The sequence below is a fragment of the Habropoda laboriosa genome, unplaced genomic scaffold (genome assembly GCF_001263275.1).
Source record: "Habropoda laboriosa isolate 0110345459 unplaced genomic scaffold, ASM126327v1 scaffold212, whole genome shotgun sequence".
In the NCBI taxonomy this organism is placed as follows: domain Eukaryota; kingdom Metazoa; phylum Arthropoda; class Insecta; order Hymenoptera; family Apidae; genus Habropoda; species Habropoda laboriosa.
Genome location: NW_017100509.1, coordinates 252,944 through 270,916, shown reverse-complemented (window position 1 = coordinate 270,916; position 17,973 = coordinate 252,944). Strand labels below are relative to the sequence as shown.

General features: G+C 37.5%; 3 protein-coding genes across 3 annotated transcripts in view; all 3 read right to left on the bottom strand.

Moving 5' to 3' along the window:
- Positions 1-2,297: 2,297 nt before the first annotated feature.
- LOC108576164 lies at positions 2,298-4,049 on the bottom strand. The gene has a single exon (XM_017939108.1). It carries the CDS (start codon positions 4,047-4,049, stop codon positions 2,298-2,300), a length of 1,752 nt encoding a protein of 583 aa, XP_017794597.1.
- A 1,558-nt stretch (positions 4,050-5,607) lies between these two features.
- LOC108576163 lies at positions 5,608-16,097 on the bottom strand. Its single transcript, XM_017939107.1, has 17 exons — positions 16,050-16,097; positions 15,625-15,842; positions 15,366-15,500; positions 14,754-14,947; positions 14,562-14,684; positions 14,350-14,497; positions 14,059-14,269; positions 13,781-13,990; positions 12,895-13,043; positions 8,380-8,556; positions 8,161-8,292; positions 7,482-7,675; positions 7,297-7,407; positions 7,084-7,228; positions 6,813-7,023; positions 6,477-6,686; positions 5,608-6,280 (listed from the first exon to the last, which is right to left on the bottom strand). The coding sequence occupies exons 2-17, from the start codon at positions 15,803-15,805 to the stop codon at positions 6,043-6,045; spliced, it is 2,769 nt and encodes a 922-aa protein (XP_017794596.1). The 5' UTR covers positions 15,806-15,842; positions 16,050-16,097; the 3' UTR covers positions 5,608-6,042.
- A 1,219-nt stretch (positions 16,098-17,316) lies between these two features.
- The window catches only part of LOC108576162 (tctex1 domain-containing protein 1-A-like), a 4,101-nt gene continuing 3,444 nt past the window's right edge, over positions 17,317-17,973 (bottom strand). The window contains exons 3-4 of the mRNA XM_017939106.1: positions 17,544-17,737; positions 17,317-17,482 (exon numbers count right to left, since the gene is read on the bottom strand). Of these exons, the coding sequence (XP_017794595.1) occupies positions 17,317-17,482; positions 17,544-17,737 (360 nt within the window). The remainder of the gene's footprint in view (positions 17,483-17,543; positions 17,738-17,973) is intronic.

The following is a 17,973-nucleotide window of genomic DNA, read 5'->3' as shown; positions in this document are numbered from 1 at the left end:
GCAGCGTTAGGGTGAAATTTCCAGACCCACCCTGTGGTCAATTTACAAGTTGTAAAAGCGAGTCGTGACATGCGAAACTGTTGTTTGTCATGTGACGAGGTCCCTAATTATTACAAGCAAAAGTTCAACAAGTACGGACGAAGGGAAAGGTTCTGTTTAAAAGCTTCGATTAAAATCGAGACGGTTTTATTTGTAATGTCAACGTTCGAAATAAATACGGAGAAAGATCGTGAATTAATTTTGCGTTAATCGAACTGTGACGTTAAAATTGCAAACGAATTATTGAAACGTGCAAACGCGACGATATATAATAATTCAAGCAGAAAATATACTTGTGTAAATTTCAGCGGGATTTCGAGAATTGCGCGTCGAAATCTGGGGAGGGGAAAAAATATATCCACGTTTGACCGAAGATTTGTGCAACTGTTAATTTACACAACGAAGTAGTAAAAGCCTGCAACGCACGCCCGGGAGCAACATTTTAAATACTTAACGCTGACCGAGTAATTTCAACAAGAAAGCTTCGAAAGCTTATTCCCTGGTTGCCAGCAGAATTTTCTACGAGATTATTACACAGTAACACTTATTTCTTCCTCCGTTTCTTCTTAGGCGAAGGGCGATTTGCATATATAATAAAATTCATGCTCCAGCAGAAATTACCGTATGCAAAATACTGTCGTACGGCATTTCTCTCGTATTTAAAACTTCTCTCTTTATTATTTAAAATTCTACTTTCGTATGTTATAATTCGAGCGGTGCATATAACATCGAAAACGATACTTCGATCGTTTCTTCTATATCGAACGGTCAGGAAACATGCATTATCGAAGGACAGCTTAAAAGCTACCTGGTGTTACATAGCAACGAGGCTTAGCGATCACGTTCTCGTTCTGTAAATCGTGTTCAACCTAACCGTTCTGTTATTTCACGAGCTCGATTAAACAAAACGTGTAATGTGAGCGTTCGCACGTGAGAGACCACACGAATCCTCTGCCACACGTTCACACACCGGAATAGAGTCGGTCGGGTCGTGAGGTGGGCAACATCAAAAATAAAGTCAAAGCGGCCGCGACGGTGGTGTCGTCGTGGCGTAAAAACCGGAGATTACGAGGCGCAGAGTGCGACGAAACCGTGATTCGACGGTGTAAAAACAATAACCAGAACGAAAGCGTGGGTGGGCGCGATTCAACAGGAGAGTCGTCAACACGTGTCCGTGTTCCCTTCCTCTTCGAGACTTTTCCTCGCTCACCTCAGTCCTCCTCCTCCACCTCTCGTCGCGACGTTTCTCGATCTCGAAACCAGCAGAATTCCATACGATGGCCGCGAGTTCTCCGGTTTCGTCTCTTGTAGAACTCGAACGAGTTCGAAATAAACCGTGAGGGTAAACGTTGGCTCCACCACCTACACACGTTGCCGGTCGGTCCGACACTGGTCGTACACTGACTACTTGCTGCGTGGCTTTGCAGCGGGAGCAGAACTCTCCCAGTGGGGGTAGTGGCAGGAAATGGGACGGGGGGAAACTGACGAACTGAAGGGTTAGAAAGAAAAGTATGCAAGAGAGAGAGAGAATTCGAGGGAAAGAAAAAAGTTATCCACCCCTCTCTGTACATAGTATTCCGGCAGATTGCATTTTCAGACGCATTTATTTAGCTCCCATGAAAACTCCAGAATTTATCACCCGGCTAAAATTGCCTTCTTTTTCTCTTAAGTAGGTGCGTTCGAGCTTCTGCAGAATAGTGATTCGCAATTTGAAAGTCTCTCGTATACAGACTCGTTTAGAAGGTTTATTTAAAAGGGACGAAGAAACGAGAACGTTTCGCTTTTTATGGAGAAATATCTCTATTGAATATTGTTGGTTATTAATAGTAGACTTTGTGGTGTACGTTTATTGATTTTAAACGTTTTACCATTTTATTTAACCACTTTTTCTTCTCCGCCGTTCGTTTAACGCTGAACTTGACACGTATGAAAATTATAAATATTTAACGTTTCATTTGGTAGGATTCTTCAGTTTCATAGACGAATCTTACAGCTATGCAATGCGGTCAAACATGCTGAAAATAAGTTGGCATTTCAAGATACAGCTGAAGTACAGGATCATTAAGTTCTACGATCCTAATATTAGATTGTTTAAATATTTCTAAGCAAAGATTTACACTCAACATGTGCAAGAAAAACGATGCGAAAACCGTGACGGAGAAATTCCTGCACAATTTTCTCGAGTGAAAACACCGACATTTCTAATCCTATAATTTGCAAATAGGAGATCGCGATACACCTGAATCAACATCGTAACTTCATTCGGCAATTGTTCTTTTCTCGTAGCTGCTTAAATGAGACGCCATTTGTTCACCAAAAAATGCTACCAACGATATCAACCAACCGCATCCTGCAATATCAACCAAATTCCACATGAATGAATATTGGTTTACAGTAACAGCTTCCCTGATGAATCTTCGTCGCGTTGTAGTCTCTTCGAATTTATTTCGATACCATGTCTCGCGAATACCCGATTGTTCTAAACGTACTAGAATTTCTTCAATTCGATTTTTGTACGGTGCATACTTGCCGAGATAGTATCCAGTTGGTGGTTTAGCGTAACACAGATTTTTGTTAACTTGTATTACCTCTTTACCTTTGCGCCTGTTATTATACATAATAGTATTTGCCTCTTTCAGCTCCATAAAGCACGTGACGTTCCTATGTTTTTCCAAATAACGAACACACTCCACCGTATTATTTATGCCTATCGCCTTCCTTTTTAACGCACGAAAAGTTTCATCGCCGCTAGTGAAAGTTAGGTTCATAAGTACATCGAGAACCACAGGAGTGAATCCTGATGCGTCCAACTGCTTGAAATTTTCGTATTTTACAGCAGTTCTTTCTTCTAGACTGTGCGTAGTCAGATCTGCGTACAAGTTCGTCGAGTATAAAGCTGAGACTAGCACAATGTTCAAGAATATAATTTTTTCACTTGTTCTCTTCGGTCTTATCGGTATGGACGTCGATATTATTAAAGCGAAAATTTTGATAGGCTTCCAGGTGTTGGAGCTGAATTTCATTAGAATCGATACCACCCAGAATATGAGAACTACGATCAAATTTATAACTATTCCGGTAACAGGTTGTAGATTGACTATTTCGTATTTGTATGTAATTGGTGTTACTGCACACCAGCTTTCAGAGCTTAGAGGTATAGTTTCCGCAGGTGTCGAATTTATATGTTCGGGAAAATAAGGCATCATCGGAATTACTATGTCGATCGATGAATTCAGTGTTAAGGCCCAGATTTCATTACCGTCCCTGTTGGGAACCAGTGCAATGGAAAAATTCATGGCACGAGCAAGTACTTTTAAAGCTTTTGCATCCGACCCATTATATATCACAGGATATCCTTCGGAATTTTTTGTCATCCAAATATGACCCAGACGTTCCACTATGTAAACTTTCAACGGATAACCGTAGAGATTTGTCATTTTATTTGGAAACCACTGCATGCTCGATTTGTACGGTTGTCGGTCGTAAACGTTCGTAAATGGATTATACTGGTGAACCTTTATGGCGATTTCGTGACTGTCAGATTTCGATACTTCTAAAATCATCACGTCGATAACCTGTCTCTGCCACATTTTTTTCAAAAACACCTCGAAACTGCAATTTTCCTCTTCCAATATGGTCAACAGTAGAACTTTTGGACGATTATTGTCGTGCACAATTACACGTATCATGTCGTCCATTTGTTTAACGTTTGGAAGATTTTTCGATACGTAAGCGTAGAAAATCAGCGTTCCGTGGGATGTACGAAAGGATGGTAATATTGCGGGAACAGAATCGTTCAAGGAAATGCAACTTGTTGGTAGAATACGAGACACGGTTTTGTACGTATCATCGATTACCTCCGAGTTTATTCCAAAAGGACTTTGAACTACAAACTGTACGTCCAAAAATGTCACCGTTTTAAGCAAATGTTCAATTGGCTGATTGATAGTTGCGAGGTGTTTTAAATAGTTCATTTGTTGAAGTGCCAGGAGGAATGTTGGTAGTATCATAGTAGTTCTCTTAAAATTCTGAAATTATGTAAATATTAAAATTTCTGTGCTTGTCAAGATAGAAATTTCTCATACTTACCAATTAGTCGACGATAATAAAACTGACACTGAACGTATCAGACAGGTAATTCTCAGTTGCGAAATTCAAGAAGCTCGATGAACTGCAAAACGACGAGTGCAAGCAAGAAGTTGCAACCGACTGAATGCAAAAGATGACCATCGTCCTAGTCACTCGTGGAAAAATTTCATTTATCCTAAGTGCAGTAATAATGTAGCAAACATAAATTACGCTTGCACTATATATAAAACAAGTTCGATTGCACAAATTTAATGGTGTGCCACTCATCGAGCGCTATTGCGCACTATTGGAAGTATCTCTTGACTGACTAGACTAGTTTATACGAAGGTATAGAGAACACATTTAATTAGCAAGTAATTTCTTACATTTCCTTCGAATCCTTCGCGTACTATCGTAAACAGCATTAATTTCTATTGTTCGTCGATTAATTAGGTGAAATTCCTATTTAACTCAATTATTATATTAAAGCCTTGATGTTATTAAATGGGACGCGAGGTAATGAAGGATTTTAAAATTGAAAGGGTGCAGGCCAAAGGCAAAAAGAGTGGAACAATGCAGTGATGTCTTCTCTACCTTTGTATTATTAAATTGCATGTTATAATCATTTCGTTTCCTTTCATATCTTTACGGCTAGGTTTTTTCTTTTCTTTTCCTTTTTGTCATATTTTCACGGAAAGATTTTTCCACGAAGGTACAACAGAGAAAGGTGATTTCGAAGAAGAGTTCACGACGAGTTAAGCAGTAATCTTTGCGAAGGATAAATGTTTCTCGTTCAGAAACATTCCCTTGCTCTTGAACGAAAATTATTTCAATGGAGCCGAAGGATTCTTTCAATAATGAATTTCACTTGCACACAGCATGTAGGCGGAATATTCAATTAGCTCTGACAGTATCTTCCATTTACCGGTAATTTGCACGCCCAATGTAAATTTTATTGACCATAGCCTAGTAACGCGCAAATCATCCTTGACGATGCATTACCCTCCGCAATTATGATAATTTTATTAACCGCAATCATTAAACTTCTTGAAACAGCTTATATCTTGAAATTGTTTGCTTCTAATTATGCAAAACGAATGCAAGGTCAGCAGCGTGGAAAACTGAGGAAACCGATAAAGAAAACCTGCGGCTTATTAAGTTAAGAAGAAACATTGTTCGCCTGTTCGCGACTTCTTATTATTTTCTCATTACCGTTCTCCTCCGTTTCAAATTGTTACCGACCCCGTTGGTATTTAAATTTTCCACGATAATTCAACGTTCTTCCACTTCTTTTCATTGATAATTACCGATAGAACAATGCGCAAGGTAAAAATAAACACTGAACGCTTCTTCTTCGAGTAATTATTAGTCATTTATTATTTATATTTTATTCATAACTGAATATAAGTTACATATGAGTGTGTAAAACATACGAAAAGAGGAGATATATCGATATTTCAATCTTTACATTTATTAAGCGTATAGAAACATGTTGCCATTGCTTGTGTTCGTGAAATTTTCGAAGTCTTAAAGAGAATTTCAAGCAACAATGTGACAATAATTGTGCATTATATATGTATATTGTTGCGCGGTCATCGCGAGTAGGACGGACATCGTTGAAAAAAGAAAAACAAAAAAAAAGTAATATTCGACTTATTCGAGTATATATTTGTGACGCGTAGAGAAATGAGGATGACGATAAACAATAAATGTGTATAAATTACGTATACAGCAGTAACATTGAAATAAACTTATTAAATATACAGAAATTTGGCGATCTTGAAAGCACAGCGGAATAGTTCGCGAGCAGCAACGTTCAATGTTTGGAATTATCTTATTTAGCAATTATGATAATTATTATCTCGTGTGTTGTTTAAACGCCGAGATATATTGTGCGTCGTTCGTGAATAACGAACGTCAATCCGGCTGTTCTCCTTATTTTCTTACGAAGACTAGAGAGAAGCATAGAAGAAGAACTAGGACGAAATTGGGAATATAAGCCGCGGCTCCATTTCCGTTCCAACAAACGTTCAAGCTGCAATGCTTCAAGACTGGATTGAACTTTTGCTTGATGTATTCCCAATCGCAAAGGCCCACGTCACATCCGTCTAGCAGGACTAGCTTCTCAGCCAAGTAAAACATTACTTTGTTTGGTTGATTGATACTGTCGCATCTGCGAATAAAAATAGAAACACTTTGTGACCGTGTGTAGTTCATTTTAGCCAGAGTTTTGCAATTTTATAAATAATTCCTATCTCTCTGGTTTCACCACGCGATCCCCTAGTCGATATTGATTAATACCAGAAAAATTGAAAGAAAAAACAGATTTGTTTTATTTGCGTTTACTTCGTGTGAGAAAGTATTCTTACTTGTAAAATGTAGCGATAAGGTTCGCGGCGATTGGCGATATAAAAGAAGTTCGCCACTGACGTTTCGCCATATGCTTGTAATTAAAAGCCGTCAGCTGCATTTGGTCCTTGTTAATATTCAGTGTGGTCAGGAGATTTTGCAAGCTTACAATGTCGCTAAAGTAAAATATACCTTTCGGTTCGTTCGAGTCTGTGTCCTGTTCCATTTTCCTAAAATATTCGAAAAGACCATTGATATACATGTAACAAAGAAGAAAACAGTAGCATTGCATAATTGTAATTAGATATTACACAGTGGGTAACAATTTCATTAAAAGGGCAAGAAAATCAAATTACCAAAAGTGATTCATCATGTCTTGCAAAAGTGTACATCCTAGCTGCGCATTGATTTCACGTCCATATCCGGCTTTGTAATAATAGTAGAGATCTTCGCGATATTCTAGCACACGAAGTTCTTCTTTGCTGAAAACAGCACACCAAGGAGAAAGTTTCGTCACTGTCCAAGCCTTTTCGTAACGGCATATATCGTATATCGTTAGAATTAACTCTGAAAAATTGTATATCCGATAATTAATCACGACTTGAGACGTTTGAAATTTCACCTTACCTTTCGGAACATCGTACAAAAATCCAAGTCTTCGACTGACATTTTGCACGAGATTCTGAAATTCTGGTCCTTCCTCGAAACTTATCACCTCCTGAATGGAGGCATTTGTATGCTCGTTGTCCCATACGTTGCAAGATTTGTACGTCTGATAAAGATAAATTTCAGAAATACCTGTCTTCTTTAAAAAAAGAAGAAAAAGAAAGAAATAATTACCGTGAGCAAAGTGTCGTTTTCAGGAACTTCCTCTACCTGTACCGCATTTCTGTCTTCAAACAATCCCTCCATGAACGCGAACAAACTATTACGAATATGTGTTGTTTTCATCTGAAACGAATTTCGTTCGATTTAATCAAATTCGTCATTATCCTTCGTAGCCTCGATCGTTATAAAACATATACCACGTATTTATCCTCCGTTAAGTTCACAACTCTCGAGCTGAGAAGCTCCGGAAAATTGCTATGCAATCGTCTACCGAGCAATCTCATATCTTCCACACCTTGCGGTGTCAAAACTTCCGCTCTTTCGATTCTCAGGTACGAGCTCGGTGTCCATCGTTTTAAATTTTCCAAATCTCTGTTGCACATGTGACCGTCTGCGGGAAAGATAATCGACGAAGGACATATGATTAATTACAAACTCTCCGTAACCATATTACCAAGTTGCACAGTTTAGAGAGAGGGAGAGAGGGAAGGGAACGATTTGTTAACCGTGGAAACTGAATTTAACTTTTAGGAGAGATTAACGATTCGCGATAGGGCGCGTTCCAATTTAGCATAGACGTGTTTATTCCTGGAATCAATAAATCTACGTGGTAACTGTTGGATATGTGACTATTGATCAACATGTAAAACGACGCGCGGCAAAGATCGATATGTAAAAGTGTCAATGACCTGAATTAACGTCTAACTGGTTTACTTGCGCCTGCTTTAAACGGGAGCACCGTTTTCTCAGAACTCTTTTCCACCGAACAATAAAACACATTTAGGCATAATTCAATTGAATTTTCATTCGGACTCCTTTCTTTTTGGTATTATCGCTGTTAATTTATTCGAATAAAGTAATACCAATTGTACTCACTGTTCCGTGTTTCATGATTGTTAATTATGTGACTCTGAAGTTCCGTTAACGTAAGCATCTGGATTATTTCTGCTTCTGATGCGCATTGTGTCCCATGTGTAGCAAGCATCCAAACTTGTTTCGCCTTGCAATCTACGGGATAATGAAATTGTTCAAAGGCTTTTACATTGAATATTACAGCTGGTACATGTCACTTTGACGAGGTAATGGTATACTCACTAGGTACATCTTGAAACCGTGTTTTTCCAGCATGAACAAAATGATAGGCGGTTTTAGTGGCCATGTAGAGATACGGGTCGTCTTCGTCCACGAAACAGTAGTCGACGTCACGTGTGTAAACGTGACTTATTAAGAAAAGCAGGAATAACACGGATGCGTTCATTTTAAATGTCCCCGCTGTTTAATCTGCAAAGAGCGAAAGAAACGGTGGTTGCCAATCAAACGTGAATTTTGTACCTACGCTATTTTCTTCTTTTTTCTACATATCTTTAGTGTCTCGTTATTTTTGTCAGTGAAACTTCGCATCGTAACTCACGGGATTCATAAACCGCTTTGTTTCGTTGAAATACAGCAAGCAGTAAACCTACATTTTCCTGTGCTGATGTCACATGTTACTTTACTACCAACTTTATAAATTGCAATCAACCATACGTAAAATGAACCTTATGCAACCAGGCAGGATATTTATTCATTTTTCAGATTCCACGGTTAAGTGAAAAAAAAAAAAAGAAGGAAATAAGCAGGGAATTATCCTTGCGTTCCATGAGACTTATATAATCGGTAACATGGTTTCGATACTAATCGATTCAAACATGTAGCAGACTTCTGCCTTGAAAAATTAAAAAAGGAAAACTACGAATTGTTATTGCTCGGATCAACGTACTCGTAAATTCTTTTTTCGCCTATTTGTTTCGGTTACGTATCCTGTTTTTTGCTGTTGAAAAAGGAAAAAGTTTGTACTATCTGTGCTTGGAACGGATATTCGCGCATCAAGGTTAAGGATAAATGTAAAACATGCACGTGAGTGGGAAAGTTAAGTTCTGTTCACGCATTACGCGTACAAGCGGTTGTATTGCATAATTTGCGAGCAAGAAACAGGTTTTGCTGGAGTCCGAGACTTCACTAATTTTACCACGTGATTTCTAATTCTGCGACTAATTTTCCAGTGCAACAGAGGTTCTCCTCTTCTCGAGATTTATATTTAGAATTAACACCTGGATTTCTTAATTATTAACGTCTCGATTTTTGTTAAACATCATGTTTCACGTTTCAGTGTTGTTTCGATAAGCAACGAGTAAAACTTCACTTTCACCAGCGAAGATAGATTTAGTAAACTGGTGAATCTACGTGAAAAAAATCAGTCGACGATTTTTTAATCCTTGAAAAAATTCTTCGAAGATTCTTAGCAATGAAACGTGTAAGAAAATTCGATTTAAATTCGACAATTATATTTGCACTTGAATGACAATTATATTTCATTCCCTGCATTACCGTCGCTTAATATAACATTAGAGAAGCTCTTAAAATAAAATTCATTAGGAATCATTAAGAACCTATGAAGGCGGGATGATGTTAAAGGAGTAATTCAAGAATGAGTAAGGTTGACGATAACGTAATTGGCAGTTGCTCGATTAGCGAAACCTTCTTTCAGTCTAATAAGTCTACTTGGCCTACTTATTGTTAACCACTTCACGTTTAGATTTTTTGCAAATTTACCGTCGAAAAATGCACAATTATTCTTTTTTTGCATAAATTCACATTCTGTGGTTATTGTAACAAAGTACTTTTACTGAAATAGAGTCACAAAAGCGAAAGATGGAGTGTATAAGTTTCGAGTATTAAAATTTATTAAAAAATAACAAGAAAGAGAAGAAAATAAGACTCAAAACTATAGAAAGAGAGACACTGCAAGAAAGAAGGTTACTGAACGCTGTTTACTCAAAGACCAAAGAGATGTCGGCTTAAAGATTGTGTGTATAGTATTAAAAAGGCAGTACATATGTTTTAGTACACGATACCATAGCTTCGATTGATAAATACGAAGAGTAAGAAAACTGCTGAACGGCGACTACATCGGTTGCACTCGCGACTGTTACAAGCTTGCACAAATTAAACGTTTCGGCCTGTCCGTATATGTCACAAGAGTCTCCATTAAGTGGTTAATGTCTTGTGTCCGCAAGTGCCAAGTGTCGTGTATGTAAGTCTCTTACCAATCTGATTCTTCCCGAAAACCTCGACAAAACTACGTTAAATTTACCCCTCCGCTACACTATCTCTTCTGGCAGATTCGAACCGAAAATAATTCCTATCGCGTTAAAGTGCAAACGAATAAAGTAACTTTCGCGGACGACACGAATTTGTTGTCGCACTTTAATTTCCGCAAGTGTCACAAGTTTAACACTCGTCGCTAATTTAATTGTTAACTATTTATTCACCTGTAACGTGCACCGTTACAGAAAAAGAACAAAACAATCTACTCTCGTTCGATAAATAACGACCGCCTGTAATTTGTATAATACTTGATAATTGGGAACAAAAGTAGGACGTCAACGTCACGCTTCGCGAACTCTACTACCACCATTCAACGATTTAATTATTCACAGACGAGTTTATTTATTCAAATGAAATTCCTCCCAGATATGTAAGCGGAATTCCATCGAAAGTTGAATGAAATAAATTTCGTTTCGGTGTTTCATCCGTGCCGCTTTCACGACCTACCGCAAACACTGCTTTTTCGCCTAACGAAATGTTTCATCGATGCAACTTTTTCCCAATGAAAAGTATCCAAGAGAAATTTTGCTATCTTCTTACGAGAACAAAAAATGGTAACACGCAAAAAAAAAAAGAAAGGAAGAATGATAATTAGGGCAATGAAAGTAGGGTAACGATGTACAGTTGAAATTGCAATTATTCTTGGAACATTTTTGCGAAAATTCGTGTAAAATTGTGAAAGTATCTGGTATAAAGTGAAAAAATGTCATCTTTGCGAAGAAATTACCGTGATCTTTAGAGCCGACGTCCAAACTTCACGCCCTGTTTAGGCACATTAAATCGAGTACAGTTCCCTAGAAAAACCTGGAAAGAGAGAGTGCGACCGATAGTAGTACTTTTCACTTTTTCTCGATCGTTGAAGTGCCTTGCCCTCTTCTTCGCCGAATTCCAAGTAAACGAGATCCTATCAATATTTGATAGACACTTTGACACAATCGATCCTTCGATGGAAATTACGATCGTTCTTTTCCCATTACGATTTTTCAAACTGAAAATTACACAAGAACAGTTCGAAATGATTTACTTTAAACAGTCAATTTTCACCTACTATCAACAAGTTGTCATCTCTCTCTTTTTCTTTTTTTTTTTAATTCCTTATACAGAACTCGCGCAGACAGAATCTGAAAAAGCTTCACAATCGTTCGAAGGATTGATCTTTCTGTAGTAAGTTTCGAAGATTTCTTTCGTAACTCGGAGAATATACCGATGGAAACACTCTGGGCACTGTAACACCGCTTTAAAATACAAGTGAACTGTGAAAAGAACGTCGTTTTGCACGTACTTGTTGCCGATTGCGACCACCTTTCGTGGCGGCAGCTCGTGTGGCACTGCCGTAAGGTCGTCGAGCTTCGTTGCTCTTAGCGTATACTGTGTAAAAGTCGTATAGTTTCAGCGATAGACCCTGCGAATAGTACATTACGGTTTCTAGCCTTTGATCCTTCGCTGGGGTGACGTAGTGTTTCATACGTTCCATCAAATTGGAAAGATTCGTTACTTTGAGCAAGCGCAATCGATAAGAAGTTGGGGGCAACAGAATTCCCCAAGTTCCGTCCAAATGCCCGCTTATAATATTTTTCTAGCAGTACAGAAACATAAGTACAAATAAGAAAATTTTCTAATCGAAAAAATGTTTTTAACACGATTTTTAATTAGCCCGATATGGAACAGCCTTAATACATATGGAAAATCAGGTTTTGTGTACCATGATTACTTTTGACACTTTGAACAAGTGTGAGAATAATGTAGATTTCTCGAAGATGTTTTTAAGGCAGTATTTTAAACGTTGGACTATTATCCGTTGCAACATTTAAATAAGTACACATCCCATTTGTGACCACAATTCGTCACGGTAGTTCAGGTGGCACTGACATAAGGTCGTCAAGCTTCGTTGCTTCGTATCTGTAGTCTATACATTTTGTACTCTGTTAAAACGGTAAAATAGTTAGCGAGATTACAATGCAACGACAAAACGTTCGAATATTTTTCGGTCGAGTAAAGTTTATTGAATAAAATTGAATAATGTGTATAAAATACATATTTAAGTACATCGTTTTGCTAATTGAATTTTTAAGTATCGTATAAATTATACTAGAGTGTAGAAACGACAGGCATTAGATGGGCGTGAACTTGAAGTGAAAATGTGGACGAAAGGGAAAATGCGTATTCCGATGATAGTCTCAGGTAAATCTCGGTAAATTTTTAGGTGTCGCAATGTGTGAACATATCGTTCATCACGCTAGCTTATGTGACAGTAATATAAGGTCGCTCGGCTTCGTTGCTTCGGAAATATACGTACAGGTTGTCATACTGTAATTTCTTCCACATGATTCCTGACAAAGGCACATCTGATATGCTTCGTAATCACTTCAACAGAATCACTTTTACGATTATCCTGTTTCACCTTCTATTTTCTTGCGTAATTTTCATGATTTATGCGACAAGTTTAAAATTCAAATTGCTGTTATTTCTTGCAAAAATCAACGTTACAGTTGAACGCGTTAGGTCCCATTTTCTCCTTCAGATATTCCCAATCGCATACGCCCATTTCACAGCCTTCGTAATCCACAGGTTTCTCGTTTAAGTAAAATCTCACCTTATTAGAGGAATCACATCTGAAATGATAATGCAAGAATTAAAATGATCGTTAATTTTTCGTTAAAGAGACTGCTAGGAATGCTAGATCGTAAGAATGATTGTATTGGCAGCGTGGCTTAACCCTTTTAATGCGTAACGTGGGCGACTGATTGTAAATTTTGAACCACGGCTGGACAATTTTTTATTCTCGCCGTGTCGTTTTAAAATTCGGTTTATTGAATTAAAGTGGAAGCGCGTAAAGGATAGAATTAAGTGTTAAATTAAGGTGGAAGTGCACCGAAAGGCTCCAAATAGTATAGCGCGAGGAAATTTTCAAAACGCCTAAAGGCGCCAATAGTAACGAAAGGGTTAAAGCCACAGTCAAGGCGTATCGTAAACGAAAAGTCTCGTGCCGGTCTCTAGGAACAGGCGTGGCAATTAACGTGTTAAAAACCATAGCTATATGAACGAAGAATATTCGGGTTCGAGCGATAGAAGTGTGAGTGATAAGCGCTTATCGAAGGGTGCGCCACTGCCGAAAAGTTCGGTGGACGTGGCTGGATGAGTTTTCGAAATGTCCGCGAAGAGTGAAAGAACTAGAGAAATCGAGAAAGAGAGAATGAGTGAACGAAAGAAATATCGTTACAGCGAGAGTCATTGAGAGAGAGATCATCAGAGAGCGCGAATTATAGAGTATCGAGAGTCGAGTAGAGTTAAGAGTTAAAGGGTTAAGTGTTAGTCTATAATACGAATTCAAAAATAATCGTAAACATACTTGTAAAAAACTGCCGCAAGATTTGCAGCGAATGGTACAAGACGAGAAGTATTCCACTTTCTGTTTTCCATATCTTCGAAATTCGAAGCTGTCGGAGGTGTCGAGTCTTTCGCAATTCCCATCGATGTTAAAAGCAATTGAACCGTGGCACTATGTGCGAAGTAAAAAATACCTTGCGGTTCTTCCTTCGATTCTCCATTTTCTAACTTCCTGAAATGCCGGCAGAAAAAGGATGGAAGCATACCAATTACATTTCTAGTACTTGTGCCAACACTTACGTGAAATGATTAAACATATCCTGCAACGGTGGACATCCCACCGCAGAGCTCATCTTTTCACCGTAACTGGACCGATAGTAATAATGAAGATCGCTCTCGTATTCGAATATTCTCATCTCGTCCTTTGTAAAAGCAGCGCACCAAGGAGAACGTTTATCGATGTACCAAGCATTTTCAAAAGTACACGCGGTGTATATGATCAGAACGTCGTCTAAATCAAATTGATTCGTGGATGAAAATTAATACGCAGCAAGTTTGTTCGGAACTTTTCTGCAGTGACAATTTTTATACCTAACGAGAGATTGTCTGCAAAACCGAGTCGCCGACTGACGTTACCAATTACTTGATTGAACTCTGTGCCATTTATGAAATTGTTGACTTCGACGGCTGTCGATGAATTCTTCATATCTTCCAACCATGGTTTGCAAGTCTTATAAACCTAAAAGTGACAGATAATAAAAAAGTATACTGTAATCGTCGATGATTAATACGTTTTTACGAACCTTCAATAACGTGTCTTCAGAAGTTGGCACTACTTCCGTGTTATCAATGGTCGCATTACCAAAGGCGCCATTGATGAAATGATTCATGCTGGCTATTGTTCGTTGCGTGTTCGTTGCTCTGAACTATGTGAAAATCGAGAGAGAAAAGTTGGATCAACTTCGAAAAGTATACGTTTCATTTGATGAGCTTACTTTGTATCTGTTTTCCAAGGTATCGTCTGGTTCGGATTGCAAAAGTTGGGGGAAGTAATGTTTGAATCGTGCACCAAGTGATAGCAATTCATTTTCACCTTGTTTCGCTAAGAACTTGTGCTTACTTTTGTCCAGACCTGACTCTATCTCCCATGTCTGTAGTTTTTGCAAGTCCTTCAGGCATAATTCACCGTCTAATGAGAGATATTAGAAATGATAGAAAAGTGAAAGACAATGTTGCATTGATAATACAGAAAAGAGGTGAATCCAAAGCCTCGAAGAATTTGTAGATTAGTGAAAGAAAAAATTCTCGAGAAAATAATACTTTAATTTCATTGTTTATCTTTCACTGTGATAATCTCGCTAAATCTGATAATACGATATACACCTGATCAGCAATACAGGTACTTTGCAGTGATATCTATTAGACGTAGACTCAAGTGAGATCGTATGTATGTAAGTGCACACGTATTCAGAAATAATGCTTCGTATGAAAAGAAAATGTAACTTTACACTTTCGACTTAATTTCTCACGCAGATTCACCCTTTTTTTTTTGGTGACACTCTGTACGTGTACACACGTACACACGAATTTTCTAAAATTTTACTTACGTTTATCTTTCTTATGATTGGCGATGATTTTACGTTGAAGTTTGGGCAACTTTTTTTGCATTTTTTTGATCTCATCTTTCCCGGGGTAACGAGTTCCATGCCTAATCAGCATCCAGATTTGCACTGGCTCGCAATCTACGCAGGGCAAACCGTAACGAAAATAAACGAAAAATATGTCACACCTTAAAATCACGTTAACGTTACAATTTGTCAAATATACAATCTCGTGACTATAAATTAGCAATCTGTCAACACTTACTTGACACAGTGGTATTTTTGACGAGACCGTGTGAAAAGTGATAGCCCGTTTTCGTACCAGCCTGCAGATAGGGATGCTCGTCATCGGCGTAACAATAATCAGCTTCATCGTCGCTTAAAACAAATCGACTGTTCAAGCAAAAAATTGCAATGAGAATCGCGAAAATTTTCACGTCGAACATTTTCCAAGTCGAATCTCTCGTAAAATGTACGCTGTCTCTGTAACAACAAGTGCAATTGTAAGTTCGAAAAAGAAGGCGTTCGACGATAAATATGCACATGAAATTATTAGCCAAGATGTGAATTACTGAATAAAAACGGATAAAAGTGTGTTTAGCAATTGAAGATAGAGCAAGAAGATTCGACGAAATCCATTGTGAGGTGAACGATACGATGTGAGTTACGTATCTCGAAGGCAGTACTTACTTGTGATTGTCGAACGATTATTTGAGCACTGCTACTCACCACTGTCGGCCAATAAAATGTTATTAACTGTGCGTTCTCTTCTTTTATAGGAACGAACTACCGAGCCTGCGTCGTATCAGTACCCGCAGGCATTAATACTTAATGGGAAGGCGATTTAGCATTTTCGAACGAATATTAGAATTTCTAATGAGCGAAGGTGTAGTCTCGTGTGTAGAAAGGAAGCAGTGTATTTACACCTGTGTATTGGATAATTAAATGTCGGTTGTGTGAACTTGTAGAAGGACGAAATATTTTCGATAACCGGTTTTGTCCTATAGTTTCTCTACGATAGGATAGCTTGAATTTGAACGGAAGTTTGTGTACATTAAACATTTCAAACTCGTTGGGTAAATAGTATTTGTTCGATAGAACAAGGAACAAATCAGAAATTCTTCAGTTTAGCGCGATAAGAAATTAATAATTATTGTAAATTCATTTATTACACACACACAATTCTATAGAAAATTTGTAACGTTGTAGATGTAGCTCTTTGACACCGAATTTGCTTCTTTTTCATTGATTGATCGATCGATCATGTGAATATTCGATGGTCAACCACATCCTTGTTTCTTTATCGATTTATACTATTTGTATTCCTGAATGAACTGTATTTATTTTTTATTGGAGAGCTAAGAATGGAATGGATTTCTCTGAGAGATTTATCTTTTTATCAATTTTAATATATGCTTTGTGTAAAATTTATAAAGAATGTTACAATGCATTAATATACGTTATACATAAAAAAAATTTTTATCGTCGATTTTTTCAAAATGTTATTTAATACAACAAGTTTCTTGGTTCTTCTGATAACCAACACACGGTTCAAACGTGAGGCTATAACCGTATGTGGGTTTTGACGTATGCCCAATAATCTGTACATTATCAGAATACAATTTGAAAATCCACGACAATGGGAACATAAATAAAGATCTTCGATCTTGTTGTCGATAGGAGTACAATAATAACTGTTCCTCCTTTAGAAATAATGTGGGAAATAGAAAGCGATAAATAGTAATGATTAGTCAGTGTAAATGACCAGAAAAGATAAACGAATGCACATGCGTACACCTGTTGATTCTTGTTATTACCATATGTTACGTTCAATATTTTCCACTAGCTGTTATTGAACACATGAAAAAACGTGTGATCTGTTCAAGGTATGCAGAACAGTCTCAAGGTTTTCATTTGTTCGGCAATACGCATAATTACGTGAAACGAATGACAAAATTTATTCGTAGTAAAGTCCAAATACACAACAGTAAGCATGAAATGTTCGAGCTTCGTACGCGAATGTAGAGTAATTGTCTTTCTCTGGATCCCAAAGAAATCCCATAGACGATTGTATAGATTGGCTTGCTTTCTCTATGATGGTCACCTTAACTACAATTTTATACCTAAAAAATTTAATCGATTAAAGTGTAAAATTAAAATAGTTAAATTTAAAAAATTGATCACCTGTCGAAGTTCAATTTTTTTATTCTTTCTCTAATATCCGTCGCTACTTTTTCGCAAACTTTTGGAGATTCTATGGCATCGTAAGAGATATTTTCTAGATTAGCAATCATCGCCATCTTCACGATCTTATCCACTGGATCTACCTTAAAAGGATCAGAAGCATCTAAACGATAAGTGTTCTGAAATTTCTGTGCCTGCAATAGTAGAAATATTAAAACTGACAAAAGCTGTTATCAATACGTTCAAGTGTTATGAAAGCTTGTAACAAGAAAAGTTAAAGAAATCGTTATGTAAAAAGAAATGAGATTACGATAAGAACGTGCGTCTTATGTGAAATAAATTAAATAAAAGAGAAATGTAAAATATTACATAAAATTTTTGTATAAATTGTTATTTTCTATCGTTTTTAACTAGATGAACAATATATCTA